Raw genomic sequence first — 15254 nt, forward strand, 5'->3', positions numbered from 1 at the left:
CAAAGACCATCTATTGAGGTGTAACAGTCCACTCTAACATTTTCTGCAAAGATCATCAATTAAAGGAACGGTGCCACAACAAAACAAACGAAAAACTACAGCCTCTTTATGTCCAGCCTATAATACATGCATTTTTTCAGGGTGCAATACAAGCTCACAACACATGGCAAGGCTTCATGCAAGTTTGAATGTCTGCTTTTTCAAAAGTAATTTAGAATATAAGTGTAAATTTGACCTCTTAACCCTTAATAGGGCACTCATTGAAATACTTGCAAATTCCAAATTCCAACCCTAGAGAATATTGGAGGATATTACATACAGGCAGAATGTGTAAAAAAAAAATATACAGACCCGGGGGAGGGGGATAATATTTTGAGAAAAAAGTTAACAAGATTCAAGTGGCAAATCTACGAGACAAAATGTGCAGATTTATGAGATTGCTTTTTCCCCACTTTTTTCTTGTAAATCTGCGACTTTTTTGCACAGATTTGCTACTTTAAATCTCTTAAATCTGTGACTTTTTCTCTTGTCGATTTGCCACTTTAATCTAGTAAATTTGCAACTTTTTTCTAGAAAAATAACTATTATTTTTATTCATACTTGGCCTTAATATGCCTTCATAGTCAAGTTCTCCTCGACTGTTTCTTGCAGATTTTTCTAAATTGTTCATTTTTACATTAGAGGTCAAGGTCAATAAAGTTAATATTATTATATTATTATCATACTGATTGGTCAAATGTCATGGTGTCACCGTCTGTGACGAAGCCTGATCTTTGCTGATTAGATGGAAGAAAAATCCATGTGGTTCTACGACCAAACAGAGAGACATGGGGACCCCATTTTGATATTCACTGAAGTTACCAAATATAGTTCTTCGCCCAATAAAGGGTTAAAACCGAAAGTCCACACAAACTTGGTGTCCCTTGAAAGCACAAACTACGCTGATTATAAAGATATGTGTCACATCACTGTGCGGCGAAAAATCGGCGAGCTAGTCCCCAAAGGGGTGGGGGGGGGGGGGGGTCGCCAGAGTTTACAGTGGTAAAAATGTGGGTCCCTCAAGAAAAAGGTTGGGAATCACTGCTCTAGCACATCGTGTACATTTTATTATTGTAAAATAAAGTAGTAATATTTATATAGGTTCATGTCAATTTTCTACAGTCATGGGGCAGTTTATTTAAACTCAGAGTATTAGGTGTTGCTTGCTTTGTGTTACTTATTCATCATTCAGAGTTTTTTAGGAATACTGATTTGGTGTTTTCCTGTTTCCTTCCTTAGGCCTTCAAGTGGTGATGAACTCCATCCTGAAATCCATGCTGCCTCTTTTCCACATCACCCTATTGGTCCTTTTCATGGTCACAATTTACTCCATCATGGGATTGGAGCTATTCAAGTGCAAAATGCACAAGACCTGCTACTACATAGGCACAAGTACAGTATGCAGCACAACAGGGTTATATTCACAAATTTGATGTGTTAAAATGGGCCCAGTACTGACCTTATTTACCATGTATTAGCAAAAAGTACTTTGATTTAATTATGCTTGATTTTTCCCCCGTTTATTCTGGACGCAAGTCAAAGCAATTTTAAAGCAATTTTAGTTTTAGTGATGGAAGACGAACTCAGTGCAGTCCTTTTTCTTCAATCATCCACTGATTCATTTGTCTTCATGTTCATTAAGGACAGAAGGAACAAGCAGAGCCACCAGAAATCCCTGCCATGTAGATAAGGACAAGTAAAAATAATAATAATAATAATAATGATAATTATTATTGGTTGGAATGGCACATTTCACGGAAAGATCCAACCAACCCAATTTGTTACAGCAACAGGATTTGATAAAACACTGCATCCATCCATTTACATCTGGCATTTGAGCTGTTCCCAGGCCATAAAATCCCTTCAGAGTTTCCAGGTTTAGGTCGGCCCCTGCCCATGGCCTCTTGCCAGTTGGACGTGCCAAGAGGCATCCTTACCGATGCCCAAACGACCTCAGTTGGCTCCTTGAAAGCAAAGGAGAACTGCCTCTACTCCAAGCTCCCTCTAGTTTCCCTGGGCTCCTCACCTTCAAAAGCTTGTCCACTGTCCCACTGCCAGGAAGGAATCTGTATTACTCCTGAATCTGTTGAACAATTGGTTGAAGCCTACTTTCCAGCACCTGCCTTCTCTTCAAGACAATAATTAAACAACACAACATAATGACTTCATTTAAACTTCATTACCACCATCTGTAGCTATACAGTAATCTATTTATAGCAGGTATAACATATAGCAAAATGCAGAACAACTTAGAGACCTTTAGTAGATCAGACTAACGTTAGTTGTGTTGGACATACCAAGGACTGGTTTGACTGGACTAATTAAGATTATCCGCACACCTGGTCTACATGACAGACAGATGTGTTGTCCACTGATGTTTACAGTAGTGCAGCTGATTAAATGGAATGATGTCCTGGCGATGACTGCCACTCCAAATTTGTCTGTCTGTCCTTTTACTACACTACAATGCTTTTAAACTTACAGCAGGGAAGTGTCCTTGATTCAATTAATTCACATTAATAAACATTTGTATTGATTTTGTTGTGAGTATGTGGAGAGTCCAGCAGTCAGACACTCCACTCTGAGCCTTTGTTAACCAAACAGCTGCTTCTGTTATACATTTATATATTTTATTAACTTAACCATTTCCATTCCCCTCCTCTGGCCTTCAGATATTATTGCTACAGCGGAGAATGAGAAGCCTGCTCCATGTGCCCAAGCAGGGAATGGTCGGCGATGCAGCATCAATGGTACAGAGTGTAGAGCTGGCTGGCCGGGCCCAAACTATGGAATCACCCATTTTGACAACCTTGGCTTTTCCATGCTGACTGTCTACCAGTGTATCACTACACAAGGATGGACTGATGTCCTCTATTGGGTAAGGTATAAGGTCCAGTCTAAAAGAAAACTGGTTCAGTGTTTTGAAGTTCTTATTTAATGTAGAATAAATGGTAAATTGACAGTACTTTTATAACTCTTATCTACAGACAGTGGCCATTACCCAGTTACAGACATTCATACACTGGTGGCCCAGGCTACTTTACATGGTGCCACCTGCCACCATCAGGAAGTCATTCAAACACCATTGAACGCAACATTGGGAGCAATGTGGTTTTCAGTATCTTGTCCAAGGAAACTTTGACATGTAGACTGCCATGGTTAGAGATCGAACCAGACCTTCAGATAATTTTTTTAAACTCACCAAGAGACAGAGCATGTGATGCACACAAGTGAATGGTGCATGCCAGTCATGGAATTGACTGGCGACCTTTCCAGGGTGTACCCCACATATCACCCAATGTCAGATTGGATTGACTCCAGCCAACCCACAACTCGACCTCAGGTTAATCAATGATATGTTTATTCCGACAGGTTAATGATGCTATAGGAATGGAATGGCCATGGATCTACTTCACCACACTCATCCTGGTTGGCTCCTTCTTTGTGCTCAACCTGGTTCTGGGTGTGCTCAGTGGGTAGGAAAACCCTAAACCTTGCTACTACCCTAAGATTAATTTATTTTGCATGTTCATGACTTTCTGTCTACTTTATCTTCAACCGGCCATCTTGTGTGTCTTCTCTTATCATTACCAGTGGTGGAAAGTAACTAAGTACATTTACTCAAGTACTGTACTTAAGTACAATTTTGAGGTACTTGTACTTTACTTGAGTATTTCCATTTTATGTCACTTTATACTTCTACTTCACTACATTTTGAGGCAAATATTGTACTTTTTACTCCACTACATTTAGCTGACAGCTTTAGTTACTTTTCAGGTCAAGATTCAACATAAAACATATGATCAATTTAAGGTGATTTGACTTTTTTTATTTTATCAAATCTTATAACAGTATATTAAGTACTTAAATGAGCCATATCTTTACAAAATTAAAACCCTGCTTACATAAAATCATCAATACAAATAATGTAATAAGATATTTAGAATATATAAAACAATCTAAGTGGCTCCATTCGGCACAACAAGTACTTTTACTTTTGATACTTTAAGTACATTTTGATGCTGATACTTTTGTACTTTCACTTAAGTACATTTTGAATGCAGGACTTTTACTTGTAGTGGAGTAATTTCACAGTGCTGTATTAGTACTTTTACTTAAGTAAGAGATCTGAATACTTCTTCCACCTCTGATCATTACTTCTTAGTGTGTTCTGTCCTGTCTTCAGATTGGTTCTTTGTTTCCCACTAGGGAGTTCACCAAAGAGCGAGAGAAAGCCAAGTCCCGAGGAGAGTTTCAGAAGCTCAGGGAAACCCAACAGCTGGATGAGGACCTTAAGGGCTATATGGAGTGGATCACTCAGGCTGAGGTCATGGACAATGACCAGGAGGGACAAGGTAAGACACAGAATAGAACACCTGTGAATATAATATAATACAATGAAATAAAATGCTGAGGGATATGCCTGGAACATTTGTTTTGTTTTTTGTTTTGCAGCTGTTAGAAAAAAATAATTACTAAAATTCAAGATATTCATTAGACACAGTTGATCAACTTTGTGATAAATGTCAATCTAATTTCTTTCTAATGCTGCTGTATATTTCATATCACAGACACCAGCGAGAGTGATTTATGTGTTTCGGATGTAATTATCATAGCCTTGTGTGTGTGTGTGTGTGCGTGTGCGTGTGTGTGTGTGTGTGTGTGTGTGTGTGTGTGTGTGTGTGTGTGTCTTTCCACCAGGCCTGCTCACCCAAGAAAATGGAGTATCAGAGAACGGAGATGTCAGCAAAATGGACACAATGCAGCTGATCATTTTTTACTAGTGAGTCGTTCTGTCTTATTCTTTACATAAAGCCTTTTTTTTTTTAAAGTATAAAGTTTAAAATAAAACAAAAATATTTTTATTCATGTTAAAGAAGGACTTGCAAACTACAGTAGTAAGAAAAAGTTTGTGAACCCTTTCACATTACCTCTTTTTCTGCAATAATTTGTCAAAGATAAGATTTGATCTGAATCTATACAATTCCCAATTATAGATTCACTAACAAAGACCACACCAATATGGATTTGAGTTTAGAAAAGATTTAATGCATGCAGATAGTTCTGATGATGTTGGAGGGGAGGATCGAGGTACTGGATGTGAGGATAAGGGTGGTAGGATGGAGGAGTGAGACAGTTGAAGTGAAGATGAGGCGAAGGGATGAGGGGAGACGTCAGGTTCATGGACAGCCGGATGGAAGACAGCGGCAACGATTCAGAAAGGAAACAAGGGAGTTAAGAATCAGGGTGGGGAAACATTCTCTTCTTGCATGCAAATGGATCGTGCCTCCAAAAATAACTCCAAGAGGAAGGATGTATGTTTTGCTGAGGCTGTGGGTTCAATAAACGAAGGATGGCCCTAGCATGCTATTTTCGATTTGCCAAAGTGGTGGGTAAATTGCGTTACGTTGTTTGAGATTGCCTTACTTTGTTTGAGAATGGAAAAAGCGGAATGATGGTGTAACAAGAGTAAGAGGCTCATAGTCTGGGTTTTCAAACCGAGAATGTGGATCTGTGAAAGTGTAGGGATGTGTAAGATTAGCCTTGATGATATCTATAGCCGTGTTTCCCATAGGGGGAAGAACTGTCGCTAACTAGCCTGGGTATACCCATACTGCCTTGCGCGCTCAAATTTCATTTTCATTTTCCAGGCAATCTGGCAACCAGAGAGATTTCTTAGCCCTGTTTTAGGGATCCAATCACAGAGCGGGGAGGGACGGCAAGACGATGACGCGTGCTACTCGGCAGACGGAATCTTGTAGTTTTCTTTCGGATCCAACATGGCTGCAGCAGACGCGAAACTCTCTTTAGCTGTAGATGGTGTTTTAAATAGTTTAGAGAAAGTTGAAAGGTGAAAGGTCTCTCGGCGGCTCCGCTGTCCTCCGGCTCGTAGCGAGATCACCGGCGTTACGGTAGCAGGGCTAACACGGTAGCGTTGCGCTACCGTTACGGCGTTATGTAAGCGGGGCTATTAGCTATTAGCCCCGTTACCGTAACGCCGGTGATCTCGCTACGAGCCGGGGGACAGCGGAGCCGCTGAGAGACCCGCAGCAGCTTGTTTATTGCCCATAAAATCAGTGGATGTGTGTGGCTGAATGACATGAGGGGGAATAAAGTGTGAAAATAAATAATCTTGCAGAAAGCGAGAACTGGATAAGCAAAGCAGCAAGCAACACTCTCTCTCTCTCTCTCTCTCACACACACACACACACACACAACAAACATCAATTTCTGTCGCTCTACTACGTCATCTGGTATAACTGATACGATTGGCTAAGAGTAGGGTTGCCAACTCCCCGAAAAATAAATAAGGGACACTTCATTGGCAGGGCCGGCTGACCTGATTGCCTTCACCCATCCTGGCATGGTGAAATTTTTTAGCCCCTTTTTAAGTAAAATGATTTTTTAACAATTTGACTCGAACCTGAATTGAATTAGATGCATATTTTTGTGTGACATGAATACATGGAAAACAAATGATTATCCAGCAATTCACTTTAACACAAAATAACAATTAGGCCCTGTTCTTCAAAGATGTAGTGGAGTTTGCTGATAACAATTTGATTCACTCCTTTTGTTGGCTTTTAAAATGCAGCATATATGCAATTGAATGGCCATTTTGGAAGATTATAGCATTCCATAATTCCAAATTGGTTCAGTAAAAAGGCATTAAATTCATGTCATGAACACATGGGGACCTGGTCTTCAAGAATGACCTGGAGTTTGCTAATAACAAATTGATGTATTTATTTTATTGGAGCAGCATGAATACAATTGAATGGCTATTTTGGAGTCATGCAGCTGACAAACGGGCCGTAAAGTGCAATGTAATTGCGCACTAAAATTTAAAGTGCAGATGGCGTGACCGCAGTACTGGAAGCATGTTGTTTCAGATCAGTCAGTCCACCATGGACTAAGGAAAAAGAGCGCCGGCACAATGTGCAGTGTGCTTTATAGATGTTATCACGCACTTTTTCCACCCAGGTGCTTCCTTTTTCCCAATCTTCAGTATTTTTGCATCCTTTTCTGTTTTTTTCTCGGAGGGGTACTAGACACATTGCTGCTCGAAGGTGTAGCACCCCGTAAAGCAGTGTCGGCGTCTGTGTCACTGTCCCCTACTCATGTTGCTTTGTTGTCTTCTGCTATCTTCTCCTCGACCAATGGGATGAGCGTATTCTGTATCGTCATACTCGTGTGTGAATATGCTGTCTGTTCATTGGTCACAGAGCAGGACTGCCTGGGAACAAGTTTACCATAAGTTTACATATAAAGCGCCCTGTTATTACATTTTCATTGGCATTTACTGACTATTTTTTGACTGTCACAATAATACGGGACAAAGTGCGTCCCTTTTCACCTCAATACGGGACGGGTGCTTTTGTTTCTAAATACGGGACGATTCCGTTTTTCAAGGGACGGTTGGCAACCCTAGCTAAGAGCTACCTACAGACGCTTTTGATAGACATTCTAAGCGCCCAATAGACGGCTCCGGAGGATCGTAAACCACGCCTCCTCTACAGAGAAATGAACGGCTGGTTTCCAGACTCATTTGTGATTAGTCTTGTGTTAGCCAGGCTAGTCGCTAACTGTGCACAACGTCAGCAGCTGATCATAAACAAAGCAGAATGGCTACTTATGCACAGCGTATTCGTTGATCATAAACATCGTGATAGTGAATGAATTGGCATCGCTAACTGTGCACAGAGTGTCTGGTGTTAACAAACAGAGGTCGCTAAGTGAACACCTCCTGCAGCAGCAGCACATACACACACTGCACTGCTACAGAGCTAACTGTTAGCCTATTAGCAATTTGCAGACTGGACACTAAGTGGTTTACATCCCCTCCGGCTCTGTGACTGCAGCCGGGAGAGACTGCTGCAGGACTGTGCCGATTTGACTCGTTCTCACTCTTCTTAACGAGCCGCCGGTCCCCACGGCTTGTTAAGAAGAGTAAGAACGAGTCTACAAAAGTCTCCAATAATACCAGAAAACATCGCTGGATTTGTCGCCAGTCGCTTTTTTGAAAAATAGTCGCTAAGGGCGTCTGAAAAGTCGCTAAATGTAGCAACAAAGTTGCTAAGTTGTGAACACTGCTTCGCCGGCTTTTACAAATGGCGCGTGTTGTTGTGGCGTCGAGTACTATGTCACATCCTGCTTAGCGTTCTATCCAATCAGCAACCAGGCTTTTTCAGGGGAGAAAAACAGCCCTGCGACAGGGACAAAAAAGTCCTGTCAAAAGACCTCTCAGGGTGGCTCATGTTCAAATTAGGGGCATTTCGGCGAGTGAGACCTGCCTCATTCCAGGTATTGGGTTGTAATGGAAACACCCTTCATTACAATGTAGTTGCGAAATTAGATAATGATGATATTTATCAAACCAATCGTACTTGCCCCCAAAAGGAGGATTGCTGTTGTAAATCGATACATCTCGTAGATGGTGGAGGAAGGAGATAGAAAAGTGGATTTGAGGTTAGGTGAGGTTGCTCTATCCTCCTTCTTGTGATCTTCTTGCCCCCTCCTGTGCATCTTGTTCCTTCAGTTGACAGGAATTACCAATAACATGATGTAGAGAGAAGTATTCTGAACAGGAAAACTGCAGGATTAGTGCCTCTGAAAAACAGGTAACGGTTAGAGTGGAAATAGTGGAAAAAAATCTGGAAAAATAATGAAGGTCATAAAGGATATTGAAAAGTCATGATATCTTACTTTGAGGACTCATAATTTCTCTAAATTCACTTTTTTCCCCATTTTGTGCAGTAAGCTGGCTCGTAAGTGGAATCGCTGGTTGCGACGTAAATGCAGAGTGTATCTGAAATCCAAACTGTTCTACTGGTGGGTGATCATACTTGTTTTCCTCAATACGCTGGCCATTGCAACGGAACACCACAAACAGTCCCAAAGACTCACCAACTGGCAAGGTCAGAGTTTTATACATCATATATGTCAGTCATTGTTTATGTGTTTAGTGTGTGACATTTTTCATTGCATTTTTAATGTTAGTCAAGACTGTTGATGTTTACAGAGTGACAGTACTTTAAGAGTTATGATTGATGCTATATTAACCTGTTTGGAAGGGGGATGTAATGATAAGTGCTAAGGTGTTGCCCATAGGTGGCAGTGTCACCTCAGTGGACCACTTAGTGAATATATACATAGACAGGAATTGAGCATAGAAGAAGAGTTTGGTACAGCATGAAACTTCAGAAATAAACAGCTAGCCGAAGCTACCTAGAAGTGCTACTTGATGTTTTATTCTTATCAGAATAAGAACATCACAATATTGTGTTCAAAACAGTTTTTTGGTAATGCAAAGTGACCCTATACACTGCAGGATTTCACATTTCATCCTTGCTGTTGATTCAATCTATGAATAACTTTCTATATCTGTCTTTTATTGAATAACTTTCTATATCTGTCTTTTTCTCTCTCTCTCACTGTGTCTCCTGCCTCCCTCTTCATATTTTTGCCCCCAACTACCAATAGACAATGCCAATAAGCTACTGCTGTCTATGTTTGCCCTTGAGATGTTCATGAAGATGTATGCCCTCGGATTGCCTTCTTACTTCATGTCCCTCTTCAATCGCTTTGACTGCTTTGTGGTGTCCACTGGCATTGTGGAGCTCATCCTTGTCCACATGGGTGTTATGTCAATCATGGGCATTTCTGTGCTGCGTTGCATACGCCTGCTGCGTCTGCTTAAAGTTAGCAGGTGAGATAGCTTTTATCAAGCATAACTATTATATGGAATGTGTATGGAGTTGTGTTTCACCCTTGAATGAAAGTCAAAATCTTTTCACATTATTTCAGGTTTTACTGTACAGTCGTATTCATATATAACTGTAACATCTCAACAGTGTATATCCCTTCTATATGGCATTTACTGTCCGGCTATCAATTTTCAATGCACCCCCCACTTCAGATTCTCTAGTATATGAAGGCCTTCCCCATGCTTAGCTATGTCTCATTTGTTGTTTCAGAAATGTTTTGGTTGATACCTTTTGGTCCTCAGATTTGGTGCTATATTTTATGATATGGTACCTAAATCCAAGACTGTTCAGGGAGGTGAAAATAATACAGTGGTACTGCATGAGATGACTGCATGGGTTTGCCTTAAAACGGCATGAGATTTGCATTGGACATGTTGGTAAAGTGTAGACTTGTAGGTACCCATACAGCCTATTTTGTTCTGATATATAGTAAAGGTAAAGGCCCCCTTGAGAATGACCATGTCAGTTTTTCCCTTGCCAGAATACAGTATAACTATAGAGTGTTATTTAAACCCATGCTAGGAAATATATTACCACATGGTTGGTAATTTAGCTCTTTTTTATTTCATACGAGACCAGCATCTGACCTGTAGCTAAAACTGAGCCCACCACAACCTCTGCCTTAACTTTTATATTTTTTTTATGTAATGTTGACTGAAGTTTAAAACTGATGTGAAAACAAGAGAGGTCACATTATGCCAAGCATTATATTCAAGGTTATAAAAACGACAGCCCCGATCCGAAAAACATCTAAAAAATGTGTGCTTTTATGTGCCAAAGGCCTTTCCTTTACACTGGTGACTCTGTTTACAGCAATCAAAGGAAAAGCAGGTATCTGCAGTCTGTAACAGGAGTGATGTTGTCTCCGGTAAAGCCACAATTACCCACAACAAGATACATTTTGTGCAATCTGCACAAGGCTGTAAAATAACCACAGAACCTCCTGTGCTACGTGTTGTTGAAGATAATGGATGGATGGGCTTTGTAATTAGTTAACACAGCTCCACAAAGAATTGTAATTCACTTAAATCTTCTCACTCACTCAAGACTGATATCACAATCTCTCAGGACTGATTCCACCCCATGCCTTGCCACAATGTGCCAAGGAAGTCTGGTAACGAAATTACTGAAAATGTGTTTGGCACCCCCTGACACACTTAGCAGGGCACACTTGACTGCAATCTGGTACTGCTGCATTCACAAAAATAGCCACTGTTGCGTTCAAGAAAATTAAGTCTGTTGAGTGATTGATGTTGAGCATGTTGGAAAAACACATTTCTGTTATAACTGATCCTGTTTATTGTTTCTTTAAAGTAAGTAAGTTTAGACTGGGAAAATAATAATAAAGAAAAAATAAATTTCAGCAAGGGAAAATCAGACATGGCCATTTGAAAGGGTCCCTTGACCTCTGGCTTCAAGATATCTGAATGAAAATTGGCTCAATGGGTAACCACAACATATAATCATACCCACTTTATGCAAATCCCATGCTTCTGCCGCTTAACCCTTAATAGGGCACTCATTGAAATACTTGCAAATTCCAAATTTCAACCCTAGAGAATACCCAGAATGTGTAAAAAAAACCATACAGACTTGGGGGAGGGGGGTAATATTTTGAGAAAAAAGTTTACGAGATTAAAGTGGCAAATCTAGGAGAAAAAAATGTGCAGATTTATGAAATTTAAAGTGGTGAATCTGGGAGAAAAATTTGCTTTTTCCCCACTTTTTTTCTCGTAATTCTGCGACTTTTTTTGCGCAGATTTGCCACTTTAAATCTCTTAAATCTGCGACTTTTTTTCTTGTAGATTTGCCACTTTAATCTAGTAATTTTGCAACTTTTTTCTCGAAATATTACATGAAGTTACCAAATATAGTTCTTGGCCCGATAAAGGGTTAAAAGCAGGCAGATTTTCTCATGCAGCACAAAGGTGTCATTTTAACTGATTTCTCTTCTGCATACTGGGGTCACTAAACAGTCTTGGTATTGCACATGTCGGGTATGATCCCTCATTGTATTCAAGTGGGTTGATGCTAATCCCTATAATAGCCAATTCATGCAGTAAGACCATTTTTTAAAACTTACTTTTATACAGTAAGGTTTTACTGTATAAAATGGCCTGTTTTGACCTCTAGGATAATCAAAGCCTCATGAAAATGTACAATTGTGAGGCCTTGAAGTGAATTTAGAAGATGTATGGTTTTCATGGGTATGTTGACAATAATCACCAAAAAATGCTATTATTGCAGAAATCTCCAAAGATTTTTCATAAAGGGGTATTTTGAATCATTAAATTATTGTAACCAAGATATGTTGTGAAAATGCTCTTCAAAAATAAATCCATATATAATTTGAAAATCATCTGTTGAAGCCCAATTTTGTGATTAAAAAGGCGGCAGGAGAATTGATGACCTATTCAGTTGATGTTGTGTTTCCTAGGTACTGGACATCTCTCAGTAATTTGGTGGCTTCCCTCTTGAACTCGGTCCGTTCTATTGCCTGCTTGCTGCTGCTCCTCTTCCTTTTCATTGTCATCTTCTCGCTGCTGGGTATGCAGGTGTTTGGAGGGAAGTTTAACTTTCCTAACCAACCAAAACCCAGAAGCACCTTCGACAGCTTCCCACAGGCCCTCATCACTGTGTTCCAGGTAAAATCAGAAACTAATCATGAATTGATGGCACGAATGTGATACAAAAACAGATTTGAAATGTTTTGAAGTATGTCACAAATATTTGCAATAACATAATTTAAAGTCCAGGTCCAGTCCTGGGTATTCACAAATCATTTGAAGGCTAAAAGTAGCCCCTAACTTTTTGATGTATCAGTTAAAGTTGGCATGTCCTAATTTTTTGGTCTAAGACTGGGTTGTCAAACATATGAGCAAAGGGTCTTATCAAACCCTCTGAATGACTTTGCAAAGTGTGAAAATGACGGTCATTAATTCCAGTTTTTCAATAAGAAGCACTATTTTTCCACTGCAAGTTACAGGCCTTATGCTGAATGAACTATTATAAATCCCTTGTGATTACAGACCCACACGTGGTGCACAGGTACGAGGCATATGTAAATCCCAACACTTTTTTTAGTCATAGCTTAGAGGTTTACCTTATTCCTAATGAACTAACACCAAAGCAATACCCGAGCAGTAACTTGTGAAAACATGCTAAAGGCACCACAAAGTGTGTGTCCTGACCAGCGAAAGTCTTTCACAAACCTCAGCCTGACAAGTAACATTGTGGCAGATAGGATTTCGGATCTTGCTTGGTTTGACCTCCAAGTTAATTTGTTACATTTTCAATATGCATACAACTTTTTCTTAGTTATATCATTATTTATTTGTTATTATACAATGGTTTTCTGGTCTGGCCTACTGGAGATTGGGTTGCATGTACCTCTGAATTACAATAAGTTTGACACCTCTGGTTTCACAAAGCCTTTAGCGCTAAAACCAGTCCCTCAATTTGTGAAAAGTACTCAGGAGGGTCATACGTCACAAAGAGCAAATCATATATAATCACAAAAACATCTACACACTGAGCTTTTAAAAAGTTAACACTTTAAACACAAGGGTATTATGATCATAGTCGAGCTAATCAAAGATTCAGTCATTTCACCAACCAACAGAAATAACCCAACAACACTGGAGATCTCCTTCTGCACAAGGGGGCAAAGAGTAAAAGCTGTTCTTGCATCAATTTTGTTTTTTGCTTGCACATCACACTATCAGCCATAGTTGTTATTGTCCAATAAATACAAGGCTTCTTATATGCATTAAGTTAATAAGCAGCCAGGTATTATTTGCACATATACTGCTACTAATTCTTGACTAGTCAGTAACCTATATTATATTGCTATATGTGCTATTTGGGAGTACTCTTATTGGTAAGATAAAATGTTGTGTGTATATGTCCCAAAATGTGGGCAACCTTACACCAGTTGCAACAAACAGATTTCCTTTACTCAATATGTTTTTAATGTGAGAAAAAAGTCCTAGGTTATTGTATGAAGGGAAGGTTTTAAAATGAATTTATAGCCATTTTGCAGTGATCGTTCAGTGCAAGCTTTAGCTCACTGAGCACAAGTGTGACTCTCTCTTCCTTATATTATCTTGCTGGACATCCAGCAGGACCACAGCAGCAGGCATAATTACGATCCAGGTGCAACCACAATCCATAGAAAATCAGTAAAATGCTGAAATACAAAAACTACTGGGGAAGAAGCCAAGTTGGTAACGAGCAATATTGGGGACATGTAGTTGTAAATGGAGAGGGAGTAGGGAAGAGAGCTTAGTGTATCATGGGAAAACCCCTGGCAGTCTATACTAATGATTAGATTAGATTAGATTAGATTAGATTAGATTAGATTTTTATTTGTCATTGCACAGAAATACAACGAAATTCAATGCACTCAGGTACTGGACTCATAAATTTTTAAAAAAAAAAACGTAATAAATAGTAAATAACAAGATACATCTCATCTCAATAAATAGTAAATAGAAAAGATACATTCTCATTCTCTCAGCACTTAGTATATTCATGTCATTCATTCACTGTATCATCAACTTAGTGCCATTGTATGCATTAAAACAATACTGTAATTTTATAAATATGTAAAGTGCAGAGCATTGTGTTAGGTATGGATGTCTTGGTTAGTGCTGTCGGACCAGTGAGTTTGTTTTCAGGTCTGAGTTGAGTATGGTGATAGCTGCGGGATAGAAACTGTTCATGAATCTTGTGGTGCGTGTTCTGATGGACCTGTAACGTTTCCCTGAGGGCAGCAGTTCAAACAGATGATTAGCAGGGTGGAATGAGTCCTTCAGAATGTTGTGTGTCTTCTGCAAGCATCGGCAGTTGAAGATGGTGTCCATGCTAGGTAGCTGTTGTTTGATTATGTTTTGGGCAGTTTTTATGGTCCTCTGCAGTGACTTCCTGTCTGCAGCAGAACTGCTACCATACCACGACAGGATGCCGTATGTGAGCACACTTTCTATGGAGCAGTGATAGAAGGACCTCAGGTGTTGTTGTGAGAGATTGGCTTTCCTGAGTGTGCGGAGAAAGTATAACCGCTGCTGTGCTTTCTTTACTATTGCTGTGGTGTTTGTTGTCCATGATAGGTTTTCTGAGATGTGTATGCCCAAGAATTTGAAGCTGGACACTCTCTCCACCCTCTCTCCGTTGATGTGTAGTGGTGTGTGTGTGTCCTGTTTCTTCCTGTAGTCTATGATCAGTTCTTTTGTTTTTTTTTATGTTGAGGCTCAAGTTGTTTTCTGAGCACCATTCTGTCAGCCTCTGAACCTCCTCTCTGTATGCAGACTCATCACCTTTGGTGATCAGTCCCACCACAGTTGTGTCATCTGCGAATTTCACTATGTTGTTGGTAGTGTGAGATGGAGTGCAGTCATGTGTGTACAGAGAGTAGAGCAAAGGGCTCAGCACGCAACCCTGTGGGGC

The 15254-nt window shown here is 39.9% G+C and overlaps 1 protein-coding gene across 1 annotated transcript in view; it reads left to right on the plus strand.

Annotated features, from left to right (window-relative positions):
* The window catches only part of LOC131968146 (dihydropyridine-sensitive L-type skeletal muscle calcium channel subunit alpha-1-like), a 130099-nt gene that overhangs the window by 22673 nt on the left and 92172 nt on the right, over positions 1 to 15254 (plus strand). The window contains exons 5-12 of the mRNA XM_059328889.1: positions 1279 to 1431; positions 2712 to 2917; positions 3412 to 3515; positions 4249 to 4394; positions 4741 to 4822; positions 8797 to 8957; positions 9523 to 9748; positions 12244 to 12451. Of these exons, the coding sequence (XP_059184872.1) occupies positions 1279 to 1431; positions 2712 to 2917; positions 3412 to 3515; positions 4249 to 4394; positions 4741 to 4822; positions 8797 to 8957; positions 9523 to 9748; positions 12244 to 12451 (1286 nt within the window). The remainder of the gene's footprint in view (positions 1 to 1278; positions 1432 to 2711; positions 2918 to 3411; positions 3516 to 4248; positions 4395 to 4740; positions 4823 to 8796; positions 8958 to 9522; positions 9749 to 12243; positions 12452 to 15254) is intronic.

This window comes from Centropristis striata, chromosome 3 (assembly GCF_030273125.1).
Source record: "Centropristis striata isolate RG_2023a ecotype Rhode Island chromosome 3, C.striata_1.0, whole genome shotgun sequence".
Classification (NCBI taxonomy): Eukaryota; Metazoa; Chordata; class Actinopteri; order Perciformes; family Serranidae; genus Centropristis; species Centropristis striata.